This window comes from Zosterops lateralis, assembly GCF_965231275.1.
Source record: "Zosterops lateralis genome assembly, chromosome: 1".
Classification (NCBI taxonomy): domain Eukaryota; kingdom Metazoa; phylum Chordata; class Aves; order Passeriformes; family Zosteropidae; genus Zosterops; species Zosterops lateralis.
In genome coordinates, this window is record NC_139762.1 from 58,259,692 (window position 1) to 58,275,952 (window position 16,261).

Here is a 16,261-nt window from a genome sequence, read left to right on the forward strand (position 1 = left end):
GGCTCAGTGCCAGATAAAAAATCTGGAATATTTGACAACAATCAGCAACCAGATCTTGGGAAGAGTATAATACAAGATTGGGAAAATATATATGATGCTTCCTGGGAACACTCTTTTACCCTACATCAATTTTTATCCCAGGAAATGCTTGAGCCAAGAGTATATGTGGTTAGTGGGACTTAGCTGGATTATTCATCCTTGAATTTCTTGTTTTGTTGTTTGGGGTTTTTTAAACACATGAGAATTTTAACACCCTCTGATTCCTGCTGCAGAATTCCCTACCTAATTTAAGACATGTTTAGTGAAGGCCATGCACCTTTTTCTTGCCCTTCTGAACATGCTAACTGCAGCTCTCATGTGGTGGTTCATGGGCTGGAGGACAGAGTAAACAGCTGTTTCCTGCCACAGAGATTTCTAACTCATCATGTCTTCCTCACTTTTTGTGCCAGTCTTAATTATTCCAGTCCATTCCTCAAAATGAAGCTTTCCATGCTGCTTCTGTCAAACATTCTATTTTTTAATACAAGTTCTCATTGGTTCCTTTAGAGAAAATCAGTAGGTTTCTGAGAAATAACTTGACAGAAACCATTCTCACATTTGTCTGATATTGTACATAGTTCAGCTCTTTCACTCTTGAATCTTATAGAACCCATGGGTAAATACTTTTTGGTTGTGATGTCCTGTCATTCACTTACTGTGTTTCCTACCCCTTTCATACTAAGACTTCAGTTTTAATTGTATCCACTGCTGAGTTTCCCAAGAATATTTTTCTTCAGAAATTTTAAGTCTTCCGAGGTCAACATGAATGGAAGAAAACCTTGGTTTTTTTCTATTATAGACTTCACATTCTCTAATCACTCTTTTTATAACTTTATTAAGTATTGACCCAGCCTCCTGTTCCTGATGTGTTTGAATAAATTTTTATTAATTTTTTTTTGCCTTTTACATGTGAGCTCCTTAAACTCATTTTGGTCGGCCTTGTGCTTTGCACAGAATCACAAACTAGTTGAGTTTGAAAGGGACTTTTGAAAATTGACCTGTCCACCTCCCTTTTCAAAGCAGAGGTGAATACAGCTGGTAGCTCAGTGAGCAGGTTGCTCAGTGCCAATTGGTTTTGGATTTCCTCAAGAATGGAGACTCCACAGCTTCTCTGTTTCAATGCAGGTTTTTTTCTGACATAGAGCCTGAATTTCTTGTATGTTAATGTGTGTCCATTATCTGTTTTCCCTTCACTGGCTACAGCCAATGAGAAGGATCTGGTTCTGTGTCCTCTTTACTCCCTCTTATCAGGATGTTCTACACATTGATAAGATTATTCTGAGCCTTCTTGAAGCAGTCCTTACTCTGTCACCTTTCTCTAAGTGATCAAAAGATAGGCAGCTGGCCCCACATGATACTGCTGGATGGGGTAATTCCTCACTGGATGCAGGATTTGCGCTTTACTTTTCCTGAATTTCTGCAGCCAGGTGGGGTCTTTCCAAATGGCAGAAAAATCACCTAGTGCTTGATGACTCCTGCATTTTACATCACACCACAAAATTTAATCCATAAAATCTTACTGTGCCTTGACTTTTTCTCATTTGGATAAAACTGTAGCTAATTCAGGAAAGATGTCTAGCTTCTCTATCCAGAAAAATGTCAATTCTTTTAGCTATTTTTTTTTTTAGCTTCTGTTTAATAGTCTTCAAAATTACTGCATGGTTCAAAATTACATACAGGAATAGTAGATTTTTTTTTTGCTTTTATTCCTCCTTCTGAAGGATGTGATTTAATCTCAGCTGGCCACTATTCACCACACAGCCACTTCCTCATTGTCCCACCAATGGAATGGGCAGAGAATTGGAAGAGAAGTCAGAAAACTCATGGGTTGAGATAAAAAAAAAAGACACATTAATAGGTAAAGCAATACTGAGCTGGAATGAAACAACCCAAAGGTCCTTCTTGGAAATGCAGTCTCTGACAAATGTACATTGCTTCTGGTTTCCTCCCTCTCTATGCATTTGTCAAGTGTACATCCCTTGCTTTGGAGGAATGGACTCCAAAGATACTACACTAATTTTTCTCAGAATTCTGGTTTGCTTTATAGATATGGTAGTTCTGATTACTGGGCTTTGAGGGAGGTAATTGAGTGGTTCTTCCCTTAAAACATGTGACAAGCCTTTACTCTAAACCATTCTTTGGGATTTTTTTTTTTTTTTTTTTTAGCCTGAAGATACGTTGGCTGAGCCAGTGGAAGCCCCCCCAACCATATTGTCTTATTTGGAAGAGAATGATTTCTCTGGAAATCCCAGACCAGAAGAAACCTCAGAAGCAGCTAAATTTAAAGAACAAGGCACTGCCTCTGGTTTTGCGGTTTTTGGGGGGATGGGATCATTTACATTCTCTGGTTTTGAGTCTATCATTTCCCTGTGTATGTAAAGCCACTGTCATATTTTGGGTGCAGCCAGGAAAGGAAAATCCTACGAGTTTGAACATCCTGTGTGCTAGAAAAGAATTGGCACATCAAACTTTTGGTCTTTGAAAGTGCAGTCTGTTAAACTGCAATGCATTAATAGCAGCAAAAGTAAGTGGTAGCAACTACAGCCACTATTCAACACACCTCTCACTTCTCCCTCCATATAGGGGCTTATCTCAGACTCATTGTTGTTAAACATGCCAAGAATGGATTTACCCTTCTATAGTGTGGAAGTTTCAGTTACAGAATTGTAGTTCATATTTTAATTTTTTTAAAAAGTACTTGAATAAAACTAAGAAACTGACCTGAGGAGCTACTGCTGTGACAATCTACAACACTCCAGTAAAAGTGTAAGTGTTAGGCAAAGGGAATGAAAGGAGAAAAATCCTCTTCATTCTGCTCAGGTCAGTGAGAAGCATGGCACCCCTCAAGTCATACACCTCTGAAAATACTCCTGCTGTCTCTCTAAAGCCACATTGCACCTTTAAAAGGGATTTTAGATGGTTATTTACTTCATGACCTGATACAGTAAAGCACAGCCTTCCACGGAATAAACAACTATTTACTACTTTTATTGCCTCCAAAGGATGTGTACCTAGTGCACCACTGGGGTGTTTTGGGTGCAAGTGTAGGCAGCAAAACAATGACAGCAAGGCACAATGCAGTGAGGAATCCAGTTCTCCACTGCTAGGACAACTTCATGGCACTCCTAGAAAACAAAAAGAAAAGCTAGATATATTAATAAGGCCAAAGACAATGTTCCTATTTTGATTCCACACATACTTCAGATAGTATCTGTTGTAATTAATTCTTATTTTTTTGTGTTACATGGATGACAAATAGGCAACCATTAGACTATACCTCGAGGAAACTATGATGATGCAATATAGTCCTTGACCTTAAAATAGACATGTTTTGTAATTTTACTCTCACCTTTCTCTTTTTTTTTCTTCTCTTTTAAAATTTTCAGAGTTGTAAAATGATTAATATTAATCTTTGGAATGTATTTTAATCATAATCTGAATAATCTCTTTTTTCATTTTTCACAACTTGCAGCATCTGTCTCATAAATACTTCTGGGCAGGTTTTGTTTTGCTGTCTCATTAATAAGTGATTATTTTATTTAGATGTAGCTGTCACAGAAACTGGACAAGGCAACAGTGAGTCTACCACAGTCACACCGGAAATGTTAAGAGAAGAAGATGGCTCTGGTGCTGATGTTTTGCCAGGAGTAAGCAGAGAGGAGGTCTGTATAATGAGTTTTTCATGTGGCTAATCTCTAAGACCCAACAACAGGAAAATCTGGACTTTGATACATATTGCATTTGTAAGGTAGCATGGAACTTGAATTCTGTATGATTCTACAAATTAGAATTAGATAGGTCACCCAATTGGAATCCTGTGAGCTACTGGAATACTTGCCCTACTTGTTGGTATATTTCAAAATAATCATCTGTCAGTACATTTTTTATTGATTAACATTCCTACTGAAAAATCCACCACAGATTTTTCCAAGCAAAAAAATAAATAATGACCTTTCCTTCCTCTTACCTTGAGACTCCTACACCAAAAGCTCATTTTTCTTACTGCTTGAAATTACAGTCAGTCATGACAGCTTCTTTTTGCCAGAAAACACACTGTGTCACCAATGACAGAAATTTAGAATAAAACTTCCACATTGTGTATGCTTAGTTCAAGTGTTTAAGGATGCTCCTTGCAGGGTCTTATTGTGTTCCTGTGTTTACTGTGGTAAAATATAGCCAGTGGTGAAATACTAAGTTAAGGATCACCCATTGGAGCTGACATACCAGAAGTTTTAGTATTTGTTGGAGAACTTCCAAATATAATTCATCTAACATTTTCATGCCTGAATTCACATATTTTTAAAGCAGCAATTCTAATATCAGTTTATATAAATAAATATATAAACTAAATATCAGATAAGCTATTACTGTCTCGCCATATTACTTAAATAAAAATTTGGTCTTCATTTAGGAAGGGTGACGCATTAATCTTAAATATATTGTGACAAGTGATTTTCCTACTCACTTATCTTTACAAATTTTCCTTACTTTATTTCAATTTTTACATGTTTTTCACTACACAGATACCTAAGATGATTATATATTATAATAATGATCAATCATTTAGAAAATAATAATTTTAAAGAGTTGTTACTACCCCTTCCTCCTCAGGTTTTGCTTGCACCCAGTGTTGCTCCTGCCTAGGTGCAGAATCTGGAATTTGTTCTTGTTCAGTTTCGTGCTATTAATCACTGCCCAAATGCTCCAGGCTCTGCAAGTCCTCTGCAAGTCCTCCTGTCCTTCAGGAGAGTCAGCAGCACCTCCCAGTTTGGAACCATCAGCAAACTTGCTAATGGTGCATTCAACTCCTGCATCCAGATCAATGAGAGATACACTGAACAGAACTGGCCCTAGGACTGATCCCTGGGGAACACCACTGGTGACCAGTCACCAGCCAGATGTGCTCTGTTCACTGCAACCCTTGAGCTCTGCCCTTCAGCCAGATCTTCACCCAGCACACCACAAACCCACTCATCTCACAGCTGGACAATTTTTCCCAAAGGATGCTGTGATGGGCAGCATCAAAAACCTTACAAAAACCCTGGGAAGCTACATCCACCTCTGTCTCTTCATCCTTCTGGTGGATGACTTCACCACAGAAAGATATCAAATTAGTTAAACAGGACTTTTGCTTTGTGAGCCCAGGCAACTCCTTTGTGAGTTCCTGACAAGTGCAGTGTTCTTTGAATGCTTTTCAATGGCACTCAGTATGATCTTCTCCTTAACTTTCCAGGAACTGAGGTCAGGCTAACAGATCTGTAGTTTTGTTTCTTCCCTTCCACCCTTTTTGTAGACTGGAATAACACTGATTATCTCCCAGTCAACAGGAGCCTGCCCAGACTCCCAAGATCTTTGGCAGATGATTGAGAGGGGTCCTGCCATACCATCTGCTACCTCCTTCAATACTCTAACACTGGGTCCACAATCCTGTTATCTCATTCAGGCTATGATCTCTACCCACAGTTTAACTAAATAGATTCTCTTCCAATGCTCTTCCAGATGGGAAAAAATTCTGTAATAGGTCCAGATCTAAAAAATAAATAAATAAATAAAAATTAAAAATTGCTGGTCTTTGGGACCTTTCTTTTTGGCAAAACCCAGAATTGTCTTTCAAAAAATCAGCTTACGGTTCCTTTGCTGAAAGCTGTCATCCTGTTAACTTTGAGACTTATTATATTTCATCCCTCCTAGTTTCATTAGCTGATAATGGAACTCAAAATATTTCATTGCTTTAAAATGTGAGTAAATTCTAGTGTTTATTTCAAAATACACTACTGACTTACGTGTTTTGTTCTGTATACTGGTTTTTAATTTAAATATGTATTAATGTCCAAGCTTCATTCCTGGAAGGTCTAATTTTGTTCCTGGAATATTTAAATTATTCTTTTTGTTATTATTACTTTCTCTTGACCAAATACTAATGTTTAGCAATATTATAGTCTTGCTGTTTTCCGTTTTTATTTTTTGTTATCATTTCATCTTCTGCCATTTTTTAATCAATGTGTAACCCTTCTTTGTTAGAGTCATGGATCTTGGGGAAGCTGGCTAAAACACTCTTAAACATGTCTATCTTAACTCTCACAATTTTTTCCCTGACAGACTGAGTATGTAAACATTATATTTTTTTCAAACCTACACTATTGACTTAGACTGTGCAGATTTATGTGGATATGAAATAAAATCATGGTCATTTGCATCTAGGTAACCAGCTCAGAGACCAGCTTATCTGTAGGTGCATGAATGATCTTTAATTTGCTGGATGGAATATACTGCTTGTATGGTGCTTGTCAGGTTCTGACTGCATTTAACAAAACAATGGTTGTAGGAGAAAGGGAGGGGAGGGGGGAAGAGAGACAAATGGGAAAAGTAATATAACATATTCTTCATATTTCACATTTTAATTACTCAGGGCCAGAAAGGTCAGGAAGTAGAGGACGGGTCCACAGAGTCTCTAGGAGGATCAGGAATAGAAGATATGGAAAATAAAGATCAAGGACCTCCTGGATCTCCAGGGAAACTTGGGCAACCTGGTCAACCTGTGAGTATTTTCTCTCTCTTGAAAGAAAACATGTATTTTAGAAAGGGTAGTCCATCACACATATGTGAAGACCTGGAACTGCATAATCTTACACACTGTAACCAGTTACACTTCTACGAGAGGGGTTTTGGCCCAGCAGCTCAGGGGGATCCTGCCTGCACTGCACAAGTGTCAGGGGCAGGGGTGTGGTAAGTGACAACCATCAGAAAAAAGGCAAGCAGCTGCTGTGCCAACATACAAATGCTCTCAGAGCAGCAATTCCACCAACTCCTCGGGCAGTGCTGCAGCACCTTCCCAGCTGTCAGGTTTGAATGTGGACAAAGGTGCAGAACTCACAGGCCTCCTTCAGTGACTTCTCTATAATCCAGGATGTTTCACTTCAAATCCTTGTGAACCATCCGCATAAGATACATAAGATTAAAGAAAGGTGCAAAATATCCCACTGTGCCAGTGTTTGATATAGTTCTGTTTGTCATTTTGTCACTGCATGACACATCACAATTTAATTAATTACCTTTCTCTTCTCTTACATCTATGTTACAGTCTTTTATTTATCTTTCTAACAAAGATGTTCTATTTTAGGGCATTCCTGGTAAAAATGGATTACCTGTAAGTACTCTTTTATACATATTTTGGTTAACTGAATTAAGGAAAACACAACATTTTTATGAGGCTCTGCTACATTGAGGCTTAAGCAGCAAAGTGTTTTCTTCATCTCCTCTCTTTAGAAAACAGTTCTGGTACTGCAGTTGACATCCTTAGGTTGTCAAGAGAGCAAAATCCAGTTTTCTAAGAGAAATTTATGATTTCCCAGTTGCAAACAAAAAAAGAGGCATGGCATGGCATGGCATGGCATGGCATGGCATGGCATAAGCAGCTGTACCAGGAATTCAGCTGTGGTGAGGCTGGCTTTTTTTGCAGAGGGGAATTTCAAAAAGGGGACATACTCAGACCCCTTCTAGAGGGGTGCTTCATTGACCCTCCATAGACACATCCTTCCATGTTGCCTGCTCCTAACCTCAGCTGCAATTAACTTTGTAGTTAATTGAGAGTAATTTTGAGTTAATTGAGATGTACCTCTCACCCCTTTACTCTTGTACAGTAATTTGACTGCATCTTCTGCCTTATCATTCCTGCTTTCCTTTCTCTGAGTTCCTCTACTTTACCCTTCTCTGTCACATTTTCTGTCCTCTTCCTGGGGTGTTCCTTCTCCAGGTAACTCCCACCCCGGGGTCAGTCCACCACAAGCTGCTGACAGCCTGCACATGCATCCTCTGTGTGAGGCGTTGCCCAGCAAAGCACACAGTGACAAATCTGTAGCTGTCATATTCTGTGCATGTCTCAGTGGCTGTTCTGTATGTGTCCTCTGCTGATGTTCTGCTGCCTGGCTTCTTTATTTCCTTTCTCATTTGTTTCCTGCTGCTGCTTTGTGCATCTTTCCCCTCTCCAGGATCTTACCACCCAGAGGCTGTCACTATTCCCATGCCCTCTCTCTTTTTTCCATACTAACATGTGCTGCTGCTGGGAGCTTCCTGAGCCTTCCTGCCCCCTGCAACTGAACCTCAAATGAAACTGGTATGTTTTAAGATAGTAAAAAAATAATTCAGTGGTCATTCATGGAGTGTATTATTGAGCTCCTTCCTGAATGCTGCCTTCTAACACTGGTGTCTTCAAAGAAATGTAGCTAGATTTGCAAATATTTAGCCAAAACTCAGGTTATGTGTCACTAAGTTGTTTTTGGACAAGAAGTTGATATTTTGTGTATTAACAGAAGCCTGACTAACTTCATGCAGCATATCTTTAAAGGAAATTCTATTAAATCAATGTCTTAGAGAAAATTCTTCAAATGTAGTTCAAATGCTTCAAAACCAATTGTCTTGTCCTTGTGAAAAGAATCCTATTTTCTGTCGTAGGCATCTTGTGACAGTGTCTTGTACTTTTTGTAGTTACTCTTTTGTCCATGTGTATCTGGATTCCAATCTTACATATACCCATGCAACTTTACTATTGTTTTGATGGGGCTTTACTCAGCAGTGAAATTAACATATCATTAGAACATATAGCATATATATATAGCATATATAACATATATATATATATAGCATATCAGTAGCAATTATATGTTCAACCAATTATGTTGGTCATGTATTTGATGCTTTTCTATGAACTTGCTACCAGTAACTCTACAGGAAAAATCATCACAGGAAAAAAAAAACAAACCCACTATCCAGTCTTAGAGACATATTTTTCTCCCTAATGACTTTATATAACGCATCTTTAAAATTAGGACAGTCCTAAAACGAGTCCAGTAGAGTCCATAACCACAGCTGTCCAGATTCCCAAAATGCCAGTGGGAAAATATTATTTATTTGCCTTCTGAATATTTTCCTGAGTGTCCTAACTTGAATTTATAAGCAGCCCCATTTTATAATAGCACTGACTTTAAAGGTGGTGGGACTTCTTTCTAGCCCATGAACAAACCTCTATAGGTTTGAAGAAGAGCATATGCATATTTTATGTAGGTAATATGAAGATGTAAAGAAGGATAATTTGGGATTCATTTGACTGGTGAAGTTTAAAATGGAAAATGGGGTGAAATGTTACCTAGTATCTCACATTGCCTGTCAGAAGTATGTCCTCAGAAAGGATCCTAGTTCGTAGAAACTGAATAGATTCAAGTTGGTTAGGACAAAAAAAATGTTTTAGTAGATGGTGGGAGCAGGCTTAAGTTAATGGTATGATTTTGTGCACTCAGAGCAGCAGCTGGCAGTAGTGAGTTACAAATACTATAGTTTTAAAAATCCTTGCCATCAGTGCTGTGGTGGTCCTGTTGGCACTCTGCCAAATCCAAATGCAGCCTGCAGGTGTTCCCATCTGTATCCCCCAAACAGCCTTCTCTGCCAGTTTGCTGTAGGAAGAGTAGATGTGGTGAGAAGCACATTTTGGGCACTGCCAGGGGCATTCTATGCCAAGTCCCATACTTCCTGCCACTGTACAAACCAAGAGTTAGAATCTAGCATCCTTACATCCAGCCTCTGCTGCTAAGTGTGCAGCCTGTTCAACCTACATGAAAGATAATGTCTACACCTATTTCCTTTTAGGGTAAAAATGGACTTCAGGGGTTGCCAGGACTGAAAGGAAAAGCAGGCCCAAAAGGTGAAAAGGTATGTGCCCTCTTAATATCTAACAATTAATCAGATACTATTTATTCTTGGACATGTATGAATTTAGTACACTCTGACAGAGACGTAAAAATATGGAGTCACGGGAAGAATTTAAACATCCTACTGTTCATCCATGAATGGCTGGATGGCACCATACCAGAATCATAAGTATGTTTCAAGGCTGTGAATAAGCTTCAGCAGTAGAAAAAGTTGGGCTTTCACAGAAGAGCTAAGGAAGATGTATTGAACACTTAATAAAGAAAAGTCAATTGTATATAACTGCTCTGGGCAACTTACTCTACTGGCTAAGTGATTTAACAGAGGCAGTATAATCATATTACCCTAAGGAAATGAACATAATTGAAATAAGAGTCAATCCATCTGAAGTAACAGCTTGTATCTCTTCTGAGATGAAGTGAGATGTAATGGATTAATCTATTATTAAAGTACATGTTGCACACAAAATTGACATACAGCTCCAAGTATCAAATTAATAATCCCTTTCATCCGTTTAACAAAACAATACAAGCTTCATAAATTCACAAACATGACCCATATAAATCTCATCTATTCAGACTGATTTGAAATGATCCAGAATCATTTCAAAGGTAAAATTGGTCTCCAGTACAGGAATCAGGTCACGATATTGCATGACAACCCCCCATGTCTATGTCCAGCTGTAATGGAAGATATGTTGAGCAGAGGGCTCTCGTGAACTGTAGAGAAATGAAGGCATGTGGGCAGTCAGGGAGCATCTCAGGTACATCACGATGGGCACTCTAGCTCTCCTCTGGCACCTGTCTCAGGTACATGTTCACAAAACCAGGCAGCATGGGAGACAAACAGGAGGACTTAGAAGTCTGTGCACAGTCAGAGGGCTGGCACCTCTCAGAGGTGACAGAGACATGGTGGGATCACTCACAACTGGAGTGCTGTGGTGCATGGACACAGACCCTTCAGGAAAGATAGGCTGGGAAGGCAGATTATCAGAAAAACAGTCTATCAGTTGTCAACAGGCATTATGGGCACGTAAATGTCTTTCACAATTAGCTTTTTAGGTTTCTTGCAAATCTGCTTTAGTCCTTCTTGCACACAGAATTATTTCTAGGATACTTGGTACTGACGTAAATAATTCATGTGTAGGAAACCATAAAATCAGTCAGGATTCTTTAAATGAAAACAAAGCAAATGGAAAATATGTCAAGATTACGCCCATTGCCATTTCTTCTATTTATAAGCAAAGTGCAAATCAGCAAATGCATTTTATTTTGCAGCTGCTACAGCCGCAGCTCCTGTTAGGGACCATTCCAATGTTCAGCAACAAGTGCTACACCTACACTGCCAAATGGAGCACGCCCAGGAACTGACTGATGGTTCAGATTGCAGGCATGGTTTCTGGCAATGTTTTGTCCTGTATCAAATAGACCTCATTCAGACAATGCCTCAGGGGCAGCATCAGTTGTTAACTGCTCACAGTATGCTGCAAGATGAGACTGAGCATAAGCTGGCTCTGTACTCCTCCAGTGCCACCTCAGTAAGCTTTTTGCTTTCAAATACTCATGCTGATAGACTTGAGTATATGTCTAAAGTTATTTCATTCAAAATGCACAAAAAACTGTACTCAAAATGCTAGCTTTGAACATGCAGGGCTAAAAGGAGTCCCAGAGTCAAGTACATAAGGATTGTGGGCATAGCCAGTCTGTTCTAGCTGACCTCACAGCCAAAGGCCATCCAGCCTTAGTTTATTGATCAGAACAGACATTGGAAAGGGAACATTCTAGCAGCAGGAGAAGCAGCTTAGCTGTAGAGAGCAAGAGTTCTATTGGAAAGGAAAATACTAGTTTATTCCTGGTTACTTTTATTTCTCCTTTAGTAGACATCTTAAGCTTTGTTTTTCATTTAAAAATTGGACAAATATTTTCAAGGGACATTTCTAAGCAGACACTGTGAAGTTAGCAAAAGAGTGCTAAAAATCCTAACAAGAGGTTCAAAAGCACTGAGGAAAGCTAACAGCTTCATATGCAGAGCTTTGTTTTGGCAATACTTTAAAGACCCAACTCCTGCAGTAAAAACAGGACAAACAAGAAGACACTCCTCTGAACTTCTCTTATACATGTGTCAGTTGTTCAGCAAATTGCTTCAATATCCTAGTCAGTGTGATTTCCTAGGCCTGGCTGTATTGGTAGAGTGACCAAAGCTTAAAGAACACACAAAAATTCAAAACTGTTATGCTGTCTAAAGACAGTCAGCACCTTTTCCAGTATAACAATATCTAAATTTCAGGAACAGTAGTAGGATCCACCTTCCTCCTTCTGGTTCTTCTAGTTGAAAACAGAAAGCCAGGAGTGGATGGGGTGCTACATATCAGTGGAGAGTGGGGAGCTGGCTGTCACTTTTCCTCCATGGTCCATGTTCTGTGCAGAGATACAGCCATGAGATGCTCCTTGGGAATGGATACAGTCAGGTGTCCTAAAAATGACTGTGACTCAAATGTGAGATCTGGGGTTTTTGTCTTCCTTGCAGTGCATACAAAGTGGAAGAAATTGCTTGAAAACAAGCACCAGACACTGCCAGGAACTAATGTAATAGTCATTGGAAAAAAGCGAGGATGTGTTAAAATGAATGAAGAGCATCTGTAAATGAACATGCTGGCGTACAGTGAAAATAGCCCCAAATTAATTAAACACATTCTCTGTGGATATGACTGAAGTATCACTATAGGAACCATTTGACAAAGCCACAGGGAACAAAGAACTGAATGAATACATTTATCTAATGAACTCTCAAGCATAAAGAGCAAGTGACCAAGAGGCAGTTAAAAGGCAGTGTTTCCTGCTATGTAACCAAATATGTGAATTTATAGAACACAATTAAAATACTCATAAGTCCTGATAGCAAATCAGAAGGTTAGAGGGTAAGCACAGATCAGTGGACGCAAAACCTCAACTCTTGACTTGAGTGAAAAATACTGCATTTGAGTGGAAAAATTAAGTCACAAACATCTTAAGCTGAAGCAGTTCAAAGTAACCTCAGCAAAATGTCAAAGGTGATGTAAGAAAGACAAATTATAAGAAATGGTAGTAATCATAAGAGAAAATGGCACATATTTGAACAGCGTCTTTCATTGTGTTGGCAGTAGATAAAGGTCAGCACATCAATACCAAATGATGGTATTGAAAAAAGCATTACAGAGGGTAGCAATAAATCAAGAAATTTACAGATTGAGTACTGTGGTATGATCACACTGACTACATCTTTTTTGGTTTGGGCTGGGTTTTTTGGGGTAGGAGGAGGGTTCATATATAATATACCCTAAAAATGCAAGATCCATGGTTAAACTTATTCTGGAAAGACATATGCGCTGCCTAATGCTGTTAATGCTGCTTGTACACTTGCAAATTCATTGCAGAAGTTAGAAAAGCAAGAGTTCTTTCTTCCATTGCCAATGCAAAGATCATGTTCCTTGGCAGCTTGTCTTAGAAATGAACAAAGTCCAACCCTGCTCATAGCATCTATGCTGCCACTCTTGTGACTGGAAATCCGCACAGATTGTAGCTGGTGCTTATAGTCTTTATATGGTTAAATCCTTGCTGATTTATCTTAATTCCCATTTCAGGGTGATCCTGGTGAGGGATTGCCAGGACCCCCTGGACTACTAGGACCCACAGGACCATCTGGTCCTTCCAGAGGATTAGTGAGTATTTGGGGTTCTCTGTCAACGAGCTCAGTTTGCCACAGAGGAATCCAGAACTAAATAGGAGGTTTTCTCTGGGAAACTAGCCTGACTGCCACAGAGATAATCATGTTTTCTAAAACATTCATGCAGAAATGCAAATAAATGTCTGACTGAAGCGTCTGAATACTGTAAGCTACATAAACACCCAGTATTCGCATTTTAAAATGTCAGTGGATATGTGTGTTCCCCTGTGCAAAAGCAAAAATATATGGGAGAACATTAAACAAAAATTTCCACAAAAAGGCGTTCTAAACCTGAATTATTAATTTCTTCCTGCTACTGATCAGAGAAATGGTTTGACAGTCAGTTATGTTTGCTGTCATTAAGTACTAGAACACGTATCAGCATGACGGCAGTGTTTGTACTTTGAATGCTTCGTGCTCAGGCAATGTTAAAGAATGGGTTTCAGATCCATCTTACTGCTGTACTTGGACTTTTCCCACTATATCTGTGAGGATACATGTACACGCAGCTAAAGAAGGAATCTGGCCTGAATTTTCCGTTCATGGTGTGAGAGCTGATTTTACGCTTAGACATAGTTCACCATGGATACAGTGGAAATCCTGGGGTGGACTTTTAAACAAAACCATCTGTCACACTGGGCATCATGACTATTTAACAAGATAGTCTGAAATGTATTCCACTGACCAAAATGGATTATTTGCTCCCTTGATTCTGGGCCTGCTAAATTATGCCACTATATTTCTGGAGCATAAAAGCAGATTAACAGTGTTCTGCTGCACTATTGAGCCTGCACTGATGCTGACTTCCAGAGACCAGCAAGGCAGCTCCAGGTCCCTAGGACAAGGTGCTCCAGCCAACAGTTTTACCCAGTCAAAGGCCACTTCTTTAAATGCAGCAGGGAACACCAAGTCCTGCACCCCCATTACTTTCTTGTCCTCTGTGACAGCACATTTCAAGGCCTTATATTCTGTAGTGAAGTAGGAGAAGTCTCAGTGCAGCCAAGGAAGGCATCCTTAACTCCCAGGCATTTGAAACACCAGCTTTGGTATGATGATAACTTATTCAGGTAGTACTTTTTTCTGTACTTTTCTTTGTAGTCTGCAAAATGTATATGGCTATGAAACTCACCAAAGACTAAACACTAAGGTGTTTTTTCAACAGAATATTTTAGAAAATTGACTGATATTGATTCCTCTTTATAAAAGTCATCTTTTTGATTCCAGTTTTAAGCTGTAAGAATCTCAGGATTTGGCTTTTAAAATGAGGAGCACATTGTGGAAAACGGGTTATGTATAAGATCTGCATTTTAGGATATTCGTAATGTTGACAGATACCTCTCTGAAGTTAAAATTCGTCTGAGACATAACTTCAGTTCACTTAAACAGTCACATGGCCTGCAGGATAGTTGTCACTGTGCTCATAGGGCACCTTCAGGTAAATACACTGCTCAGTGATTACAAAAGAAGATGGTATGAAACACCAGAAACATAAGTGAAATGTTTTTTGCTGAATTATAATTTATTTTGTTAGTGATAGACTCCTGTAAAGATATTGATAGCTGTATTTCCAGTAAATGTCAAGTGATATTTGCATTTGTCATCTTTATAAGCAATAACTTAAAATGGAATTTTCCTAATTTCAGAATAGACTGGAAACTGAAGAATCAGGTTCTGGAGATACTGAGAGCATTGGAGAGACTGAGATCTTAAGAGTAAGTATGTATTGATATTTCTCATAATAAAGAGCTTTAATTTTACTGATGCAGGTTGTAGAAGGTCAATTTCATAATGCAAGTTTTATACATGCTTAATTTGCAGCATCCAGAAAGGATTTGTAGGATTTCATTTCGAGGTCAGAAAGGCCTAAGTGCTTGTGAGTGGGGAAGAAGCATGAGACATGAGGAAGCCAAAAAAGAAATAATGGCAAGAGGATTTTTTAAAAAGAGAAAATGCTTTTAATCTGACTGTGAGAAGACACAGTAAATAGGAGAGGAATGGGAATCATAGATTCACGGAATCATAAAAAGACCTTAAATGTCACCTTGTTCCAGCTCCCCTGCCTGGGCAGGGGAACCTTCCACTAGACCAGGTTGCTCAGAGCCCCATCCAGCCCAGCCTTGAGCATTTCCAGGGATGCGAAATCCACAGCTTCTCTGGGCAACCTGTTCCACTGTCTCACCACCCTCACAGTAAAGGATTTCTTCCTAATGTCTAATGTAAACCTACTCTCTGTTAGATTGAAGCCATTGCCCCTTACCCTGTTACTACATACCCTTGTAAACAGCCCGTCTCCTGCTCTCTTGTAAGCCCCTTTTAGTCAGTGGAAAGTGCTATATGACACTAGCCTTTGCTTTTTTCAATTTGGAGTACCTGTTCTAAAAAAATAAGTGTGTCTGTATGAAATACTTTATGGTGCAGCTTTCTGGTGAACTGAACATCAGTAACACTGCAGCTTTCTGAGTCCATTATGATTTCTATGAACTCCAGAATGCTATAGCACACTGGAGGCCTCTGCTTTGCAATACAACCAGCAATATTTTTCATTCTTTCAGACTGGTTTCTGCCTCAGAACTCCTGTTTCTTACTTTTTCCTCAAAAGTGCTTAATACCTTATTCTCAAGGCCCTTCAGGAGTCAATTCCCACATGCTGAAAGTTAGCTATCTTGCCTAATTTAGGAGCCTCTTCAGATGCCCTTTGTAGGTAACAAGACAGTGAGTGTCCTGCAGAAGGCTCTGTTTACTATACTGAAAATACATGGCCCTAAGTCAGAGTTAAAGGTTTCCTGACCTGTAGAAGCATCCGTGACTTACAGGGACAAGG

General features: G+C 39.2%; 1 protein-coding gene across 1 annotated transcript in view; it reads left to right on the plus strand.

The window, feature by feature from the left end:
* COL15A1 (collagen type XV alpha 1 chain) overlaps nt 1–16,261 on the plus strand; it is a 118,429-nt gene that overhangs the window by 41,788 nt on the left and 60,380 nt on the right. The window contains exons 6-12 of the mRNA XM_083858826.1: nt 2,206–2,332; nt 3,583–3,701; nt 6,449–6,577; nt 7,160–7,186; nt 9,679–9,741; nt 13,358–13,435; nt 15,084–15,152. Coding sequence (XP_083714952.1) covers nt 2,206–2,332; nt 3,583–3,701; nt 6,449–6,577; nt 7,160–7,186; nt 9,679–9,741; nt 13,358–13,435; nt 15,084–15,152 — 612 coding nt within the window. The remainder of the gene's footprint in view (nt 1–2,205; nt 2,333–3,582; nt 3,702–6,448; nt 6,578–7,159; nt 7,187–9,678; nt 9,742–13,357; nt 13,436–15,083; nt 15,153–16,261) is intronic.